General features: G+C 44.5%; 1 protein-coding gene across 3 annotated transcripts in view; it reads left to right on the forward strand.

Annotated features, from left to right (window-relative positions):
• The first annotated feature begins 422 nt into the window (after window positions 1–422).
• PELI2 (pellino E3 ubiquitin protein ligase family member 2) overlaps window positions 423–17,059 on the forward strand; it is a 159,998-nt gene continuing 143,361 nt past the window's right edge. The window contains exon 1 of one of the 3 annotated variants that reach the window (XM_081047404.1): window positions 423–816. In XM_081047404.1, the coding sequence (XP_080903530.1) occupies window positions 740–816 (77 nt within the window). In that variant the 5' untranslated portion in view covers window positions 423–739. Of the gene's footprint in view, window positions 817–1,106; window positions 1,222–17,059 lie in introns of those variants that run through there. The other 2 variants (XM_081047403.1, XM_081047405.1) reach the window with 2 other exon arrangements.

The raw sequence follows: 17,059 nt of genomic DNA on the forward strand, positions 1-17,059 counted from the left end.
ACTTGGGAACCTTGACCGTTGCGCTTCCGGGATCCTGCACAGCCTTGCGTGGCTGCAGAACTCGGCGGCGAGGGCTGAGGACCCAGTGCTGTAAGTTTAGGGAAGGAAGCCAGGGGGAAAAAAATAGAGCTGCTCCTTTAAGAAGTTCCTTTCCCTTTTACTCTATGTTTACATAACACGGGGGCCGAACCACCTCGGGGCCCAGCGGCGGAAAGCGGGGAGTGGGCGCGGGGAGTGGGCGCGGGAGGCCCCCCCACGCCGCCGCCGGGGGCGCCGGGCCCGCCCGGGATTGCAGGGCTCTTTGCGGAGGGCGGGGCGGCTCCCACCTGCCCGCGCGCGGCGGGGCGTCTCCGCGGTCCTGCCCCCGCCCCTCCCCCGCCCGTTGCCCCCGCCCCTCCCTCCGTCGCTCGCTCCCTCCCTCCCGCGGGGCTTCCGCGGCGGCGGCGGTGGCGGTGGCGGCGGCGGCGGCGGCGGCACTCAGCGCGGGCAGGTTCCCTACTGCCCGGTCCCATTTGTTGCCTGTTCTGGCTCCGGGCGGCCGCGGCGTGCGGAGCTCCGGGGAGCCCGGCGGGGCAGCTGCACAGCCACGACGGAGCAGCCGCGGGACTGGCCGCCCCGCGCCCCCTTCGCCGCCGTGCCGTTTCCCGGCGCGCTCACCCCCTTCTCGGGATGGGATTGTAGCGGCGGCGCGGACTCGGCGGGGATCGCGGCGGAGGCGGCGGCGGCCGAGCGGGGCTCCATGTTTTCCCCCGGCCAGGAGGAGCCCTGCGCCCCCAATAAGGAGCCGGTGAAATACGGGGAGCTGGTGGTATTGGGGTGAGTCCGCGCATCCCCGACCTCAGGGAGCTTGCGGTAGGCGGCGAGCGCTCCGGGCTGGGGGGCCGCCGTGCGCCGGCATCCCGGAGCGGGGCCAGCGGGATGGCTCCGGCGCTCTCCAGGGACCGCCCGGGCGCCTGGGGCAGCTGGAGCGGCTCGGAAAGCGGGGCGGGGGCGGGCTGCCCCCATCAGCACGTTCGGGGCGCTGAGCGGGTGCCGGGATGCGCTGTCCTCACGGAGGACGGCGGCGGAGGAAGTGAAGGAGCGGGGCCGGCCCGGGAGAGGCGGCGGCGGGGACGGGGGCGACCCCGCGCCCGGCGGGACACAGTGCTCGGGGACGGTCCTTGGCAGTACCGCGGGGGCAGGGGCTCGACTTCCCCGCGCGTCCCGGACCGGGGAGAGTCGGTGGGGACCGCGGCTGAGGCGCCACCGTCGCAGGCACCTCGCAGTGTCGGCGGAGACCCCCCGCTCGGCGGAGCTGAGAGGCCCGAGAGGCCCAGCCCCCGGGGCCCTCTGTGTCGGTTTACGGTGGGCCCGGGGCCCTGGGACTCCGAGCGCCGCGCTGCGCTGCGCGCTCGGCCGTTGCGGGGGCCCGTGGGTTCTGCGCGGTGGGCGTCCGCGGGCAGCGCTTTGCATATTGTTATGGGGACTGCGGCCGGCAGCCGCAGCCCGCGGGCAGTGAACTGTCTATGACCTGGGCGGGCGGGCCGGCCCTCGGCTCTCCCCGCCGGCAGCGTCCGGGAGGGGGCAGGGACGCGGCGGCGCGGGGCCGCATCCCCTCGGTTCCTCCAGCCCGGGTCGCGCGGCCTCGCGGAGCTCGCCTGCCTCGCCCGCCTCGGCTCCCTCTCCGCTGGTAAAAAAACCACATTTTGAAGATAGTAATTATCTACGATCGTTAAACGGCAGCAATTAGAGACTTCATCTACTTCCTGAGTTTCCTTGTGACATTTCTATTGTTTACCCTTAATAAGCCGGGAGAAAGGCTTCGCCAGATTAAAGCAGGATAAAGTGGGCAGTGAAAGGGGAGCGGAATGGGGAGGGGAAAGTACAGGAAACCCGGGAGAAGGAGCAACTTGGGTTTAGTATTGGAGGAGAAAGGATTATTTTTTCCTTTGGATGTATCATTCCCAGGAACCTGCGCTTTTGTCCTTCTCTGTTGAAAGACCTGTATTCAGAACATGATGGGTGCTGATAAGTAGGCTTAGCACACACACGAGGAGTCATGGGTATAGAAAAACTCAAGGAACTCTGAAAATCGTGTCTTGATAACCGAACACCTTGAAGTAAGTGCCAACTTAAAAATCATTTCAGAGAGAAGAATTAAGAGAAGCTTCCAGACACAGTACAGCTCAAAGTTGTCTAGTCTTTCTCACTTTGTTGCTACAGTAGTAAGTGGAATATTATTGGAAATCTCACTGTTTTGAAGCTGTGTGTAGATAAGCGTTTTTTCTTACCTGCATCTGATTGCACTTAAAAGACAGATGTCAGGGTTCACTGGAAGGAGGGAGGGATGACAGGAAGAAAAGACACGGTTTAGTTTGTCTTACGTAACCTCAGCTCAACCTAGTTTTGTGGAGTTTGGGTTTGTTTGTGTGACTGGCTTCAAAGTATGTTTAACATTGTGAACCTGACGGGAAAGATTAACTTATGCCAGAACTTTATTTCATTATTTCCTTTTGAGGAAATCATTATTGAGATGTTTCAGAAAAGCAATGTATGAGTGGGCAAAGGGAGGTTTTGTATTAATAGCTGGAAGTGCAGGACATTTCAAAGCCCCAAAAAGGATTTATACCCTGGATTGTCCTAGTACAGTAGGCTTAATTTACTGTAGGCTAAGGAAATGCATTGCTAATTGCGTGTGCTCTGTCCTTTACTAGTGCCTTTCCAGGAGACTATGACTATGTTGACTGACTATGACATAGTTGGTACTTAATATTGTGGGCCAGACACGCCACAGTTATGTGCACACTTACTATGTGCCTGCGCTGTGTAGGCATTGAGGATCCAGCCTACAAGGAACAAAGGAGCTTTAATTATAGTGGAATGGCAAGCTTAAACAGAAAGGGACACGTAAACAAATGAATAATAAAAGACAATTTCAGGTGTTGCCAACTACTCAACAGAAGTGGGTTAACTTAGGGAATCTGCTCTAGGCAGGTATTGCTTTCTTTAGCTAGGAGATCAGGGCAGGTCTCTCCGAGGAAGTGAAATGTGAGTTGAGACCAGAATGCTAAGATGCTAGTCTGGTTTTTGAATACTTTAGAAGAATTGTGGTCTTTCTTTTCCTTTCTTTTCTTTCTTCTTTTTTTGAGAGTAGGTTTTTTGACTAGCAATATTGAACACATTGAAGATCCCGAGGAAATAGTGAGAAGGTAGGTCGACTTTAAAGGACCCTATTAAGTCATGTCCCACCCTTAGGAGTTGAGACAGTGCCCTCCCTCTTAAAACAATGATAAGTAAAAATTAGTATCAAATTTGCATGTTTGATCATCTAGGACATAAATATTGGTAAATAGAGAGTGCCTAGATTTTATTATTGATAAAATTAATCTGGAGATGTAAAAGTGCTCAATATTGATATTGAGAGAAGCTTTTGCTTAAAAAATACAGTGCTTAAAAAAAAAACTTGTGTGACTGTCATTTTTGCTCTCTTCATAATAAAATTTACTGAGGAATCCTGGAGAGCAGACTGAGGAACTATATATGTATATGTGTATGTATATATATGTCTATACATGTATATGGGAGGAGCTATACATGAGTAAGTTTATATCCATATAGAAATACTTCTATGTCTTCTCATGTGTTAATTTTAGTAAGGGCATCACTTTCTTGGCAGGTAAGTAGAATTTAATTATTTCATCACTCCACCTGGTGAATGTATCATAGCCGCAATTCTTTATTGTGCTCATTACATAATTGAAGGTAGAGAAAATGGTCTGTCAGGTCTTTTTGCTATTTATTTTAAACCTGGCTTAACTGTTCAAGTTGGGGAAATGTGTCAGGATTTGAGAGGTAGTCCATGTACTGTGGAGAGCATGAAAGTACAGTTAGATCTGGATTGAATTCCTACTTTCTCGCAGACTGGCTTTGTTATTTTGGTTTAGTCCCTCAGTCTGTCCTTGTTTCTTTAGCAGTAATGAAATATGATTAGTAGGTAGTCAAGGGCCTCCCTGGGGGATACCCTGTAGTAGTGTTCACTGGCTGTGAAGTGGAGTATGTGTAGTTCACATGTTCTAGATAGCCCAGCTTGTGTTGACTTTGTATATTCTTGAGGTGATGATGCTAGAACTTGAATGGGACGTTTGTTTAGATAGTAGAAAAGACCAATGCTGTGATTGCTTTTTATGAAGTAGAAATGTGCAAAACAGGCTTTTTAAAAAAAAGTTGTGATGATATACATATATTTGGCTTATTGGTGTTAGGTTGTACATGAGGGCCTTCAAACTTGGTACAATTTTGTTCCAAGTTTAAGAAAGGCAATGATGTTTTGAGATTCAGCTAAATAGGCTGAAATAGCCAGCATAGGAAGAGATAATCTCATAATAGAATTTTAGAGCTGGCAGGAGCCTAATAAGTCATGGTACATGTTCAGCCCTTTTATTTTACTGATGAAGGAGCTGAGGTTCCAGGAAAGGAGATTTTTTTTTCAAGTTCATAGTTGAGCTGGATCACTACACTGCCAGGTCACTGTTTCCACACTTAAGGACAGATTCCAACCTGCTGTCAGTTCCTCAAAGCTTAGGGTTTTTTGTTACTTGCATGAGGGGAGCTGAATCTCTTTGTGGGTTCAGTTTGATTCATGCAGTTCTCTTGCTGACTAGTGACCCATCATGGTTTTTGGAAAGATAATGCTTACTCTTAGTTCCCCTAACCTCACGATTCCATGGATAATGCATTTTGCAAGGCTTTATGTTTTGTTTGATGCTTCACAAAATTTTTTATGAATTTTTTTTGATGCTTTATGTTTTGTTTGATGCTTCACAAAATACAATAGATGTATTTCTATTGACTTTTAACAGAGTTTTAAACATAGGTATCCACAGATGCAGTCTAGGGAGTCCTCAAACTTGGATGAGGAAAAAAAATTGCATCTTTTTTTTCTATACTCAAATTGAAATTTAGCATTTCACTCAATTATGAGTATTGGCAGCAATAGACTTGCTGTTAGTTTTGTTATTTAATGCATTAATACAGAAGTATATATACTATTGTATCACAATTTAAAACTATCTTGATAACTAAGTATAATTGATTTTACTTACAATGCTTTGTATTTTATTGTATGCATTTAACAACATTTTTCCTAGAACGGCTCAGGAGACTTTACCAGACTGCCAAAGGGATCCTTAGCACGTGCACATAGGTACACACACACACACACACACACACACACACACACACACACGGTTAAAAACCTCTACAAATGAAGGCTTGTAAATAATGACTTAAGATGAAGTATTTTAGTGGAAACTAACCAATGTCTACAAAAGGTTAAATTAAAGGTGAGGCAGTACCTGCCTTTTCCCATTTGGATGATACAGTATTCTATCAGAAAAGACAAAGAGAACTGTTGCTTGAAGAGTTTATGGTCTTTACTTTTTACACAAGCAGCTTCTGATTTCTGTATGCTGTTTTCGTTTTAATCTTGGCACTTTGCCTTGACTACGCCTCCCCTTGGTAGTAATAAGAAACCTTAAAATATACCCTAACACTTTTCCTTTTCTCGTCCTCCTCTCTAATTTGGGCCCAGAGACATCAAACACTAGTGTCCTTTGACTAAAAGGCTTTTGAACTTTTTTTTTTTTTTTAATAAAACAAAATCTTTACTGTCACTCAGCATCACTTCACGTGTGGGGTGATCTGAAGAGCTCAGATCTGTTGGTGTGGATGGAGTGTCTAATTCTGTAGGCCATTACGGGTCATGGTGTTAGTGGCACTGGGTTGCTATATATTCCTTTGCTAACTTTAGCCTCGTTTGGGGTATGTGGCTGTCTGTGTGGTTTCTCGTCTGGCTTTCTCCGATTTATTTGTTTCTCTCTTTAACACACTGAGACTGAAGCCTTCATTAGGACTTTTCATTTTTGGCTGTATTTCATCATGGGATCAATATTTGGGAATGTTTTATGTAAACAAAAATAAAACCAGGTTGATTCAAGTCCCAGCAACTTTACCAAACATATTTTATGCAAAAGATAAAACACGTACACAGATAAGACTAAAGAAACCTAACTCCATACCAGTTGCTATATTTGAGGGAGACTGATATTGTCACATTGGGACACTGGGTTTGTATCTGCTTTGTGGGTCTCAGCAGTGGCCCCCCCTAAAGTAAGCATGGGGGGCTGTAGGTTGGCTTTTGAACGTAGACCACAGCATCTTGATGAACTTCATTGTTAGGGGAGAAAAATAACTGAAAAGGTATTTTTAACATCTTTCAATTTAATTAAAGGTTTCTCCTGGGTGTGCAGAATCTATTTCATAAAAAGAAAAATGAGGATAAGAATGATTCTGTTATTAGTTCTTATTGGGCTTATTGTCACCATCTTCTGGAAAATAAAATAATGAGAGCAGAAAGTGCTTCATATTTCTTAGTTTTGTCTAAATCAGCTATTCTCAACTCCTGTTTCAACTATCTCATGTGTGATGGACAGTTTTGAGGTAGGTGGCCAGTAGTTTATGACAAGTAATAAAGTGTGGATCTTACAAATGATTCAGAGATGCCCCTTTAATAATGTCATTTTTGTTTTTACCCACTTGCATTCTGATATGTTTTCTTAAGTGGGAGAGAGGGGTGGAGGCAAGCCAGGAATTCATTCATTCAGCAAATATTTATTGGGTATCTACTCTTCTAGGCACAGGGAATACAGCTAGACAAGGCAGACATGTTCCCTGCCTTGTGAATTGCTGTTATCTTACTCCTGTCACAGCCCCTTAGTGAACAGCCATTACTGATATGCAGAGCATTTTACTTATTTGACAACCATTTGAGCATCTATTGCGTGTCAGATGCTGTGTTCAACACGAACGGATGTAGTGGTGAGCAAGACAGGGTTGGTCCTGTCTGCGGAGCCTACAGTCCAGTGAGGGAGATAGGAAGCAATCCAGAGCACATGCTGCTATGGGGGACCCATTAGCAGTGTCATCTAACCCCGTGCCAGGATGAGAAGACGGTGGCCTATGGAGATGAGAGGGAAAGAGTGCTCTAGGAAACAGAGACTCCGTTTTTCTAAGACCCAGAGGTGAGAGCTCCAGATGATCCTTGGAGGAACAGAGAAAAGTCCCATCGGGCTAGAAAAGAGTGGTTGAATGAAATAATGTGAGAGATGAGGAAGAAGGGAACAAGTCATGGAGGGCTTATAAGTTATTGGAAGGATTTTGGATTTTACCCTACGAGCATGGGAGACTGTAGCAGGGTTTTTCAGCTCTGAAATGGGCGTGGAGAAAGCAGAGGGATGCAGCAGGAACTGGAGGGAGCAATTGAGGCTGGAGCCGGGGAGACATGCAAAGAGGGAACCGAGTGTGAGCCAGCAGGCAGCTGTCTTGGTTCCAGTTTCTGGTTCCTGTCTCTCATGGGGCCTTGTTGTATCCCCTGTTCTGTATGATCGGCCATTCATTCATCCATCCATCCAGTGACTCAAAGATACTGAACGAGGGCCAGCACTGCCCGAGGCACTGGGCCACATACAGCAGCAGGTGAGATAGACAGTGACCCTGCCCCATCGGCAGTGGCAAAGGAGCCTGCAAACAGGTAGATACAACATTTAATCTCAGAGGAAGATAAAGCAGGATAAGTGGGAAGAGAGTGGTTGGGTGGGCAGCAGTGGGGGACTGGCAGGGGAAAGTGCTAAACATAAGGTATCGGGAGGCCCTTGTAGACAGAATAATCAGGAAAAGCTTTTCTGAGAAAATAGTCCTGTGTCCTCTGAGAGTGCCTACTTTTTCAATTTTTATTTACTTTTCTTCCGTTTAAGCCACTCTTAGTGGGTTCTGCTCTTACAGTCAAAGGATTCCCAGTATTCCATTAGTTAAGGAGGCAAAGTATATACACAATTTGCCAAAGGAAAAATAGAAGTGTAAATAAATATAAGGACATAATATTAAACATTCCTAGACACAAACAGGGTTCAGTTGGCTGTGCGCTTGCCGTGTGCCTGCCTGGAGTGGTAATTGCATTCCGCTAGAGTTCATTGAAACTATCCGGGCTTTCCTTTGAAATTTGCCCCTTGAGGGCACGGACCCTGACTTCCACCCCCCTGAGAATGTGAGGCACGCCTTTTCAGCTGCATAGGAGGTACTCACCGAGTATCTTGACGGAATGGATTTCTGTGGCACACTCCGGCACCCCACTTGGCACAAAGGTGTCTCGGGGGCTCAGTGAATATTCCTCGATTTGAAAGGAACACATTCTGTAGCACAGATGCAGTTTGCTGAACAGTCCTCCTAACCTTAAGAGCCCAAGTTAAAGGATCCCTGCAATACTAACCACATATTTTACCGACATCAGATACTCCAGTGTCAACCTTTGTTTTTCTTTTTCTCAGTCACCTAACAGTCATTTTGTCACCTGCAGAAAGTTCTGCCTCGAAGGGAAGCAAGCCATCTGTTCCGATTCCACCAGCTGCTCTGAGCTGCATTGCAGTCCACCACGGTGGTGCTGAGAGGCTGTGGTCATTAGTGCTTGTTAATGATGGTTGGAAATACTACGAAATATAAACCTCTTGGATGACAAACTTCATAAATATGCATCAGGAGTATTTTCAGTAGCAGGTTTTAAGACTACTGCAAGTCACTCTCTATTGAGGTTTTATGTCCAGCCAGCCACATAATGCTTTGCACTCTCAAACACTTAACTCTGTTTGTTCCTTGCTTTTTTTGCTCATGCTGGATAAGAATCATTATTTCAAGCTTTGTACTTCCATTCTAATTAATGCTAGTTTAACAGAATCCAACCAAAGCAGGCAGTTGCGTGTTTGGCTTCTAAGCTATTGGTCTAAAAGGGTTGTTTGCTATTATCAAACACCTCCAAGGAAACTCAGAGGTCCCTCCTTTTCCGTATGTACTTTGCCTCTCGTGCTTTCTGCTACATGGTTATAAAACATGGAACTTGTGATGGGTATGCAATTAAGGTTTTCTGGAGCACTTGATTGATTGATTCACTTGACGAAAGGCCCTTTCTGCCCAAAGATTATAGACACAAAGGAGTATGCCTTTGTGCAGACTGGATCTTTGCTGTAGTGCATGAGATTACATTATAGTTGGGGTGCTTTTGTTATTCCACGCTCTTGGATAGAAGTCAATGGAATCTGTATTTTTTTTCAATAGCTACATACATATAAGGTATGCAGGAGAGTGACAATGGTGTACAGATAACTGTACTGTGTTTGTTAGCATTTTATGCTTCTCAACAGTTTTCATATATTTGAACTATTTTCACTTACTAAGTTTTCAGTTGTATGACCCTTTAAACCATCTAATGAAAGAATTGTACCTAAAGGCCATGTTATTGAGGTGGACAATAACATGGACAAGGTGAGCTTTCCCAGTGGGTCTTAGAGCCAGTTGGAGATCATAGAACTCAGGGTTTTGACTTCTTCCCCTGTTGTCTTCAAATGTGGCTAGCATGTGTGCGTGCTGGGCCTCCTATCAGGAAGTGAATCCCTTCCTCTTTAATCTGGGCTAGTTTCGTGATTTGCTTTGACCAGTCTGTAATGCAAGTAAAGCTTTGTGACTCTTGGATGTTGCCTTAAGGGGTGTTGTCGCTTTCATTTTTGTCTTCTGTATTAGTTTCCTACAACAGCCATAATAAAATACCAGAGACCGGGTGGCTTAAAGAACAGAAATTAATTTTCTCGTAAGCCTGGGGCCTAAAAGTCCAAGATCAAGGTGTCGGCACGTTTGGTTTCTCCTGAGGTCTCTTTCCTTGGCTTGCAGACGGCTGTCTCTTGCTATGTTCTCAGATGGCTTTTTCTCTGTGTGCCCGTCCCTGGTGGCCATTCCTTTTATAAAGACACCAATTATATTGGATTAGGGGCCACCCATAGGCCCGAGTTTAACGTTCATTACATCTTTAAAGACCCTGTCTCCAAATACAGTCACATTCTGAGGTACTGGGGGTTAGGACTGCGATACATAAATACAGGCCATAACTCCCTCTTACAAAGCAGGTGCCATATAAAGAAGTCTGACTACCCTGCTGGAGAGAGTGGGTCTGGTGGGTGAGAGATTGCAAAGGAGAGGTGTCCCAGCCACCCGGCTGAAGCAGCAGACCTGTGAGTGAAGCCATCTTGGATCCTTGGGCCCATTAGGCTGCCCAGTCCACACCACATGGAGCAGAGATGAGCCGTTTCCAACATGTTCTGTTGGAATTGTGAGTGCCAGTTGTTTTAAGCCACTGTGTTTGGGGGTGATTTGTTACACAACAATAGGTAACTCAGACACCACAACACTACAGTTGCGTGTAGTTCATTTCAGAGCAGACAGACTAATACAAAATAATTCATTGAGTTTTAGCTGAGTTGTTTTTTGTTTCCCTCCGGTTATTGATTATTTTAATAAGCACAATTGTAGCCTTTTAGAAGAGTTATTCCAAACCTTAAGTACTATATGGTCTGAAAATCTTAACTAACAAAAGTGTTTGTAGAATAACTTTACCATGTATAACTCATCTCTGAGTCTCTGCATTTGTTAATCTCCATAATCAATATTGTCTCCTGAAATTCATTGAGAGGGTGGCAGTTGAGGAATGGCCTGGCTTAGCTGACAACCATGCTTCTGACTCAAACGTAAGCAGCTTTAACCCAGAACAGCTAATGCATGACACAGATTTTCAGACCTTTAAAGACCACCTGACATGAAATCATAGAACCAACAGAGAGTAGGGGAGGTAATCTCTACTAGCATCTTGCAGTACAGGCTGATGCATGGACCAGAAGAATGTTTTAACACTGCAGTTGGGTGATGAAATGACAGGATGAAAAGCTCATTTATATTGGTTATTCCATATGGAGGTAGCAGGCACAGTTTCAGCTCTCTGAGTTGGTGAGTTAAGTAATCTTCAGGACCTATCTTGCTTGAAATCTCCAAACGGTCCTCCTTTTCTCTTTTGTCATTCATTTCCCCTCACCTTTGTCTCCCTTCACAGTGGCTCATGATGGCTCTAGCCCTCCCCTGAGAGGTGGTGATGGTGGGATAAACCATCATTCTTTTCACTCAGTGTGTGTTTTGGAAACTTGTGCTGGAACCAGTACATTTTTTTCGGGGTGTGGGGGTGGGGGACGGGGGGCAAACGTCACCCAGCAGAGCAATCAGGGATCAAAGAAACTTTACGCACTCAGCCAGTTGTCCTCTGGTGCCTCGCTTTCCCTGAACACCAGAGTGGCCGTGTCCTGCGTGCATTGTCCATGGGCGGAGAGGACCTGCAGCCCCGCCACCCTCCTTCTCCAGCCTCCAAGGAGGCTGTGTGCAAACCATCCCTGAATCCCTCTTAGGGAGGAATAACTGGGCGCTCTTCTTTCAGGCTGTTATTGCAGCCCAGGGTCTTGGCTGTGTCTGGGTCAGCTGTGCCAGCAGCAGAAGTGTGGGGGCAGGTGGGATGGGGCTGACCCATAGAGCAGCCCTCTGGTGGTGTACTGATCCTGTTGCCAGGAGAATATATTTCTATTCCTACGTTTGCAGTAGGTACGGGGTCTCTGCTTGCTGTCCTGTTTGCTCACCCATTGCTCCCCTCTCAACCTCTGTGCCCTCTTCTCCTTTTCAGTTGAAGTGGAGTTCCCTGGTCAGAAGCCTGTAGTTTAAAATCATTGTTAAAGAGGAAACATCGGGATCTGAGCTTTCTCTCCTTTTTTCCCCCTGCTGAAAAAATAAGGAAATTTTGTCAAAACTTGCTACTTAGTGGCTGGGTTCTTTCTCTCTTTAGGGAGGTGCACAGAGATGGTGGCTTGGTACCCCAGTACTGAGTGCTTATTCTTAGGCAGGTCTTATGCAAAGCGCTGCTCCTGCATGGCCTCCTGGGGTCTGGCCAAGGGAGGGGGGTGTCAACACTCATCATTTTATAGATGAGGAACTTGAGTCGTGCATGTTGGTTGAGAAACTTGTCCAGGATTGCTGGACTGTTATGAGACAGAGCTCTGATTGGAACCCAGGCCTTTCTGACTCCAATACCTTTGTTTGTAAATCCTGCCTCAACTGTATGTGTGCAGTTTTAAACCTTATTTTTTAACCAAATATTTTCCATACTAGGTATTCCCATTAAACAGTGACAGAAACCGTCACTCATTTGATGAAGTTACCAGTAAGGTTAAATTCTTTTTTCGTAATGTTTACAACTTATATGAACTTTTTTGGGACAAATTACTTACATACCGTGTTTCCCCGAAAATAAGACCTAGCCGGACAATCAGATCTAATGTATTTTTTGGAGCAAATATTAGTGTAAGACCGGGTCTTATATTAATTTTTGCTCCAAAAGACGCATTAGAGCTGATTTTCTGGCTAGGTCTTATATTCGGGGAAACATGGTACACACTTTGCCCACTTATGGATTGTGTTTCTGATGTATTTTCAGAAAGTTAAACATATGAACTCTAGGGAATAAAAACATGAATTCTCCTCACATCTGCCTTCTTATTTGCCTGAATGTATTACAGTTAAATTAATGCATCAAGGAAGACCTACGTCTATAATCCAAAATAATTCAAACTTTATTTCTCTGGTTTTGAAGCCAATTCATCGATTTATTCTTCTTTCGTGAGAACAGCTCTCTAATCTCATTAGCTGTGGCATGCACCCCTGAAATCTTTTGCTTTTCTTTTTTCCACTGTTTTTTCTTTTTTGCCACTGTTGTTGATAATTGAGGCTAGCATTTGTTTTTTTTATTGGTAGCTTGAAAAGGGGGCTTCAAGTACTTGTCCTCTCAAGTAAAGGTGTGTCTTTGCCTGGATGCTAAGGTCACTGCATGTTGATTGCTCCTCTCCTGTCCCTGGATCGTCCTGTTCATATTGATTAAGGGAAAAAAACCTTCACAGCCTCTCTTCATCTCCTCATGAACAGTACTTAATACAACTTGTTCCAGCAGTGGTCCTAGTTCAGCTAATCCGAAAAGCATAGGCCAGGAAAGAAAAAAAAAGTGCCTTTTATTTGTTTACTCTAAGTGTTAATGTAGACCAGATGCCAACTTGAAAGCTTTGATGGAACTGTTGACTTAGACCCTTCTGGAAGCTGGCGTAGCTTATGCTGTACAGTTTCAGCCTTCCTGTGGCGGCAGTGAAGCCTTGCCTCTTACACATGTGGTAAGGTGCATATGACCCAGCGTTTCTGAAAAAAACAGTCTTAATACACTGGCGTCCTAAGATATCAGATGGCAGGATACCAAAGGACAAATATAGCATCTTGATAAGCAATATTAGATGTTACATGGAGGAAAAGCAGAGACTTGGAAGAGCTGCAAGGAAGTAATTCAATCAGGAGGGTCTGATAATGTAATAAACTACACGTGGGTGAAACTTGAGTAGTTTACACACACTAGAATGCCCTTCAATTGAATTACTGCCTTATAATGGTTGTCTGCCCATCTACTACTGTTTTAAATATTTAAAAAGAAAACCACAACTCACTTTTTCCCCAGATGGGAGAGAAAAGACACAAATCCACATCACCTTAATAACTGTGTGTCCATCTTCCCACTCCCCCCTCCCGTGACTGTCAAAGCTCATGTTTTGGGTCTATTAGTTGGAAATCCTGTTCCAGGTAATGAAGCATACAGACTCCGTGTTGTATAAGAAATCAAACGGCTCCTCGATTGTGCCGAGTTTAGCCATGGTGGCAAGCCTACAGGCTTCTTTAGCTCCAAGGGGACCATCCTGGAAGAGAAGAACCTGGTTTTCCTCTTAAGCTCTTCTTCAGGAGCAGCTGTGTCGAGTTGCTTCTCCTTTTGTAGGTCGTGAAGGGGTCTGAGCAGAGGGCCTTTCCTCTCACTGCGTTCTCCTGGCTCCTGGACAATTTACTGACTATAGGAGGCAGTAAGAACTTGGGGTCCTTTTCACAGTGTGACAGGCTTGCAGGGCCCAAGCCCCTGTCATGTGCCTGGTGCTGGATTTCAGCAGGCCTCAGAAGATGTGAGAAATGGGGAAGCGTAAGTGCTGGGAGGTTTGAGTGACTCCTATGAGCGTGCACGGTTAATAAAGGATTTTGAAATTCAGGAATTTGAATCCCGGTCTCATATTCTAGAATTCATATTCTACTTCTCAAAACCTATAAATTCTTCCATCATTGTCAGTAATAACTTTGGAGAATGATGTGAAGGGGGTAACTCTTGGTGTTTGGCATTAGGTTCTGAAGTTGTGATTATAACAATAGAAAATGCTGGTGATTTCCCCACTGGACTGGCTGGGATGGGGTGGACAATAGTGTAGAGAACAGCGTGCTGAGAGCCATCCCCTTCTCACTGCTTGATGGCTTTGCCTGCTTACACTTCCCTTTATGTTCCTCTCTTTCAGGCCCATGGAAAGGGTCAGAGGATGCCTGCCCCTGTTTTTCCTGTTACTTCCATTCAGATCAAATTCAGACAATAGCAGTCCAGTCCCTCAGGAGAAGGGCTGTCCCGGGCCCTTGAAGCTCCGTTGAAGTGAATTTTTCTCTGATCTAAATTTTTTTTTAAATCCACTTGAATACTCATCATATTAGTTAATAAATCATGTACTTTTCAATTTTGCTTGTGTAGTAATTTCACCCCAATTTGTCCTAGGGTTAAACCAGTTTTAAGTCATATGTCACAGATTCTTGTAAGTTATAAATGTTAGCACTAATCATTAACACTAATCATTTAGCTTTCCTCCGTTGATAAATTTGTAAATGGAAATTTTTTTCAGGCAAACCATTTATATTCAGCTAATACGGAATTAATTTAAAAAGCTGTCTGCTAAAAAGATGATACATAAAGTATATTAATGAAAATTTTGGAAGAAGGAAGAAACATCACTCCCAATGCTAATTATTTTCATTTTTTGCACAGTTATTTTTAGTTATTGTCCATGTACAAAAGCATTTTCTATCTTTTATTTGATACATAGCACATGTCCTGCTTTTTAAAAGTATTAGCCACTGACCTTCATTTTAAGTATTTGATTAATACTAGAAAAACATTTCAAGTAACTCTTGATCAGAGCAGATATATTTTAATAGATTCTCTAACACAAATTCTGCTTTTTTGGGGGGTGGGATGGGGCGCAGCATCAAGAATTGCCATGTAATTTCTGAGGTCCTTATCTGTTCAAACAGGATACGTGGGAGGAGAAATACAAGGTTATTAAAAGATCTAGTTATTGAAAGACTGGTTGTGTGCTAAGGGCATGGCTTCTGAAAATCAGTTTCTTAGGTACTTAGAGGAAAAGACACTTTGAAGGACAGTAAATTGTACACAGGAATCACCCAGTTCAGCCCAAGATAACTTACTTTCTTGCCCCGGGGGCCTATATCCTGGCCGGCCCCCCATTACGCATTCATAGACCTTCCTTTTCTGCATCTGTGCTTTTGCTCTGAAGTTCCCTGTGCCTGCGAGATCTTGCGCACCCCTAGGATTTAACTCAGGTGTCACTTCCAGCATGATGCCATTTCTGACGCCTCCTTTTTACTCCAGCCTGGCGCAATTAATTCTAATGAGCTCTCTGTGAGAGAGCCTTATGAATGTCCCCTTCTCTCGTAGCCCCTTCAGGCCAGGGCCCAGTCTCATCAGCACTCTGTCCCAGCACCTCTCGCAGGACCCGGCACTTGCGGGATAGTCAGTGATACTGATGGGATGGATGAAGCAATGCTGCCCTGGAAATATAAGCATACTAACACGGATGGCTTCTTAGCCCCTTTCTTTGCTCCCTGCTCCAGTTTTAAAGAATGGATTATTAACTTTTAAATAGGTATTTATTTATATTTCTTTAATTAACTTACTAAAGGTATTGTCCTGTATCTGTCTTCTGAGGAAAATTGCAAAGTTCGTCAGCACATAAACGTGATGGACGCTCACTGCCAAGTGACTGGCCCTGAAATGGGATGGTGGTGACTTTTCAATTTTCCTTTTAAACTTTAAGAAAGCGGGTTAAAGTGGATGAGTACAGAGATGTGGTCTGAAGCTGACAGTAATTTTGGATTTCAGCTTTAAATAAATGATCGTAATGTGTATTAAAAATCTCCCTAGAAAGATCAACAAGTCCAAACATGTTTTGACAGTGATAAATCCTTATTTTTCACTTAAAATTAGTTGCTCTGCTTTCTTATCTTTCCCCTCTGTAGTCACAGATAAATATTCTTTCCATTATTTTTTCCTGATGCTTATCATAGCTGGCTGGCTTTTGTGTTTGTGTGTTGGCTGGAGCTGTGTGCTTTTTCGCTCTGCATCTTCTGCTTTCCAAGTCCTTGGCTTTGATTTTTAGAGAGCTTTGTGCTTGTACTGTATATATGTTGTTTGCTGTTTAGCCAATTTTGGTGTGTTCTTTTTTCATGTTCTTACAAACATACTTGCTTGTTGACCTTTTCCCTCCATCAGACCATGTTGAATGCAGCTTGTTATATACTTGAAGCAAGACAGCTGGGGGTACTCTGGAAGCCAACTTGAGTTTATTTTTTCCTTTCATTTCTTTTTTAAAATCATTATCACGAGGAACCAGAGATCTTGTCATTAAACTCTTGTTTCTTTTGCTGGAGAGAGTTGTGTACAGCAAAGGAATATAGCTGTCTTTCTTCTCTGGTTTTCTGTACGCTGCCCCACCCCCCACCCACTTTCCTATCCTGCCTTCAGTTTGTAGAATTCTCCACTGAATATTCATCTTCTTTCTTCATTCCCACTCCAGCTCTTACAGGAACCATAAGAGATAATGAAATGTCTAAAATTCAGGTTATTCATGGAATTTATAACAAATAAAAAGGGAAATGTAGTGACATTAAAAAAGTGACGTGCACTTTGGAGAGCAGTGTGGTGGTAGAAATTATTCTGAATTAAGGTCCTTTTTCTTGGTGGTGGCTCTGCAGCCTCTCAATATTAAAACACACACAAATCTGGTTCTGTGAGCACATATGGCGCCTCACAACTTGCCAACAACTAGAAGGGAAATGGTCTGCTTCTCTGTGTGCACAGATCTTTGGGAGTAAGCTCTGCCATCCATTTGATTTGTGAATTGTGGTTCTGTAAAGTGGCTTAATGAATTTGTTCATTTAGTTTTCATTGGATTATAATAAGAGACTGTCTTATGGTGAG

Source organism: Rhinolophus hipposideros (assembly GCF_964194185.1).
Source record: "Rhinolophus hipposideros genome assembly, chromosome: 5".
NCBI lineage: Eukaryota > Metazoa > Chordata > Mammalia > Chiroptera > Rhinolophidae > Rhinolophus > Rhinolophus hipposideros.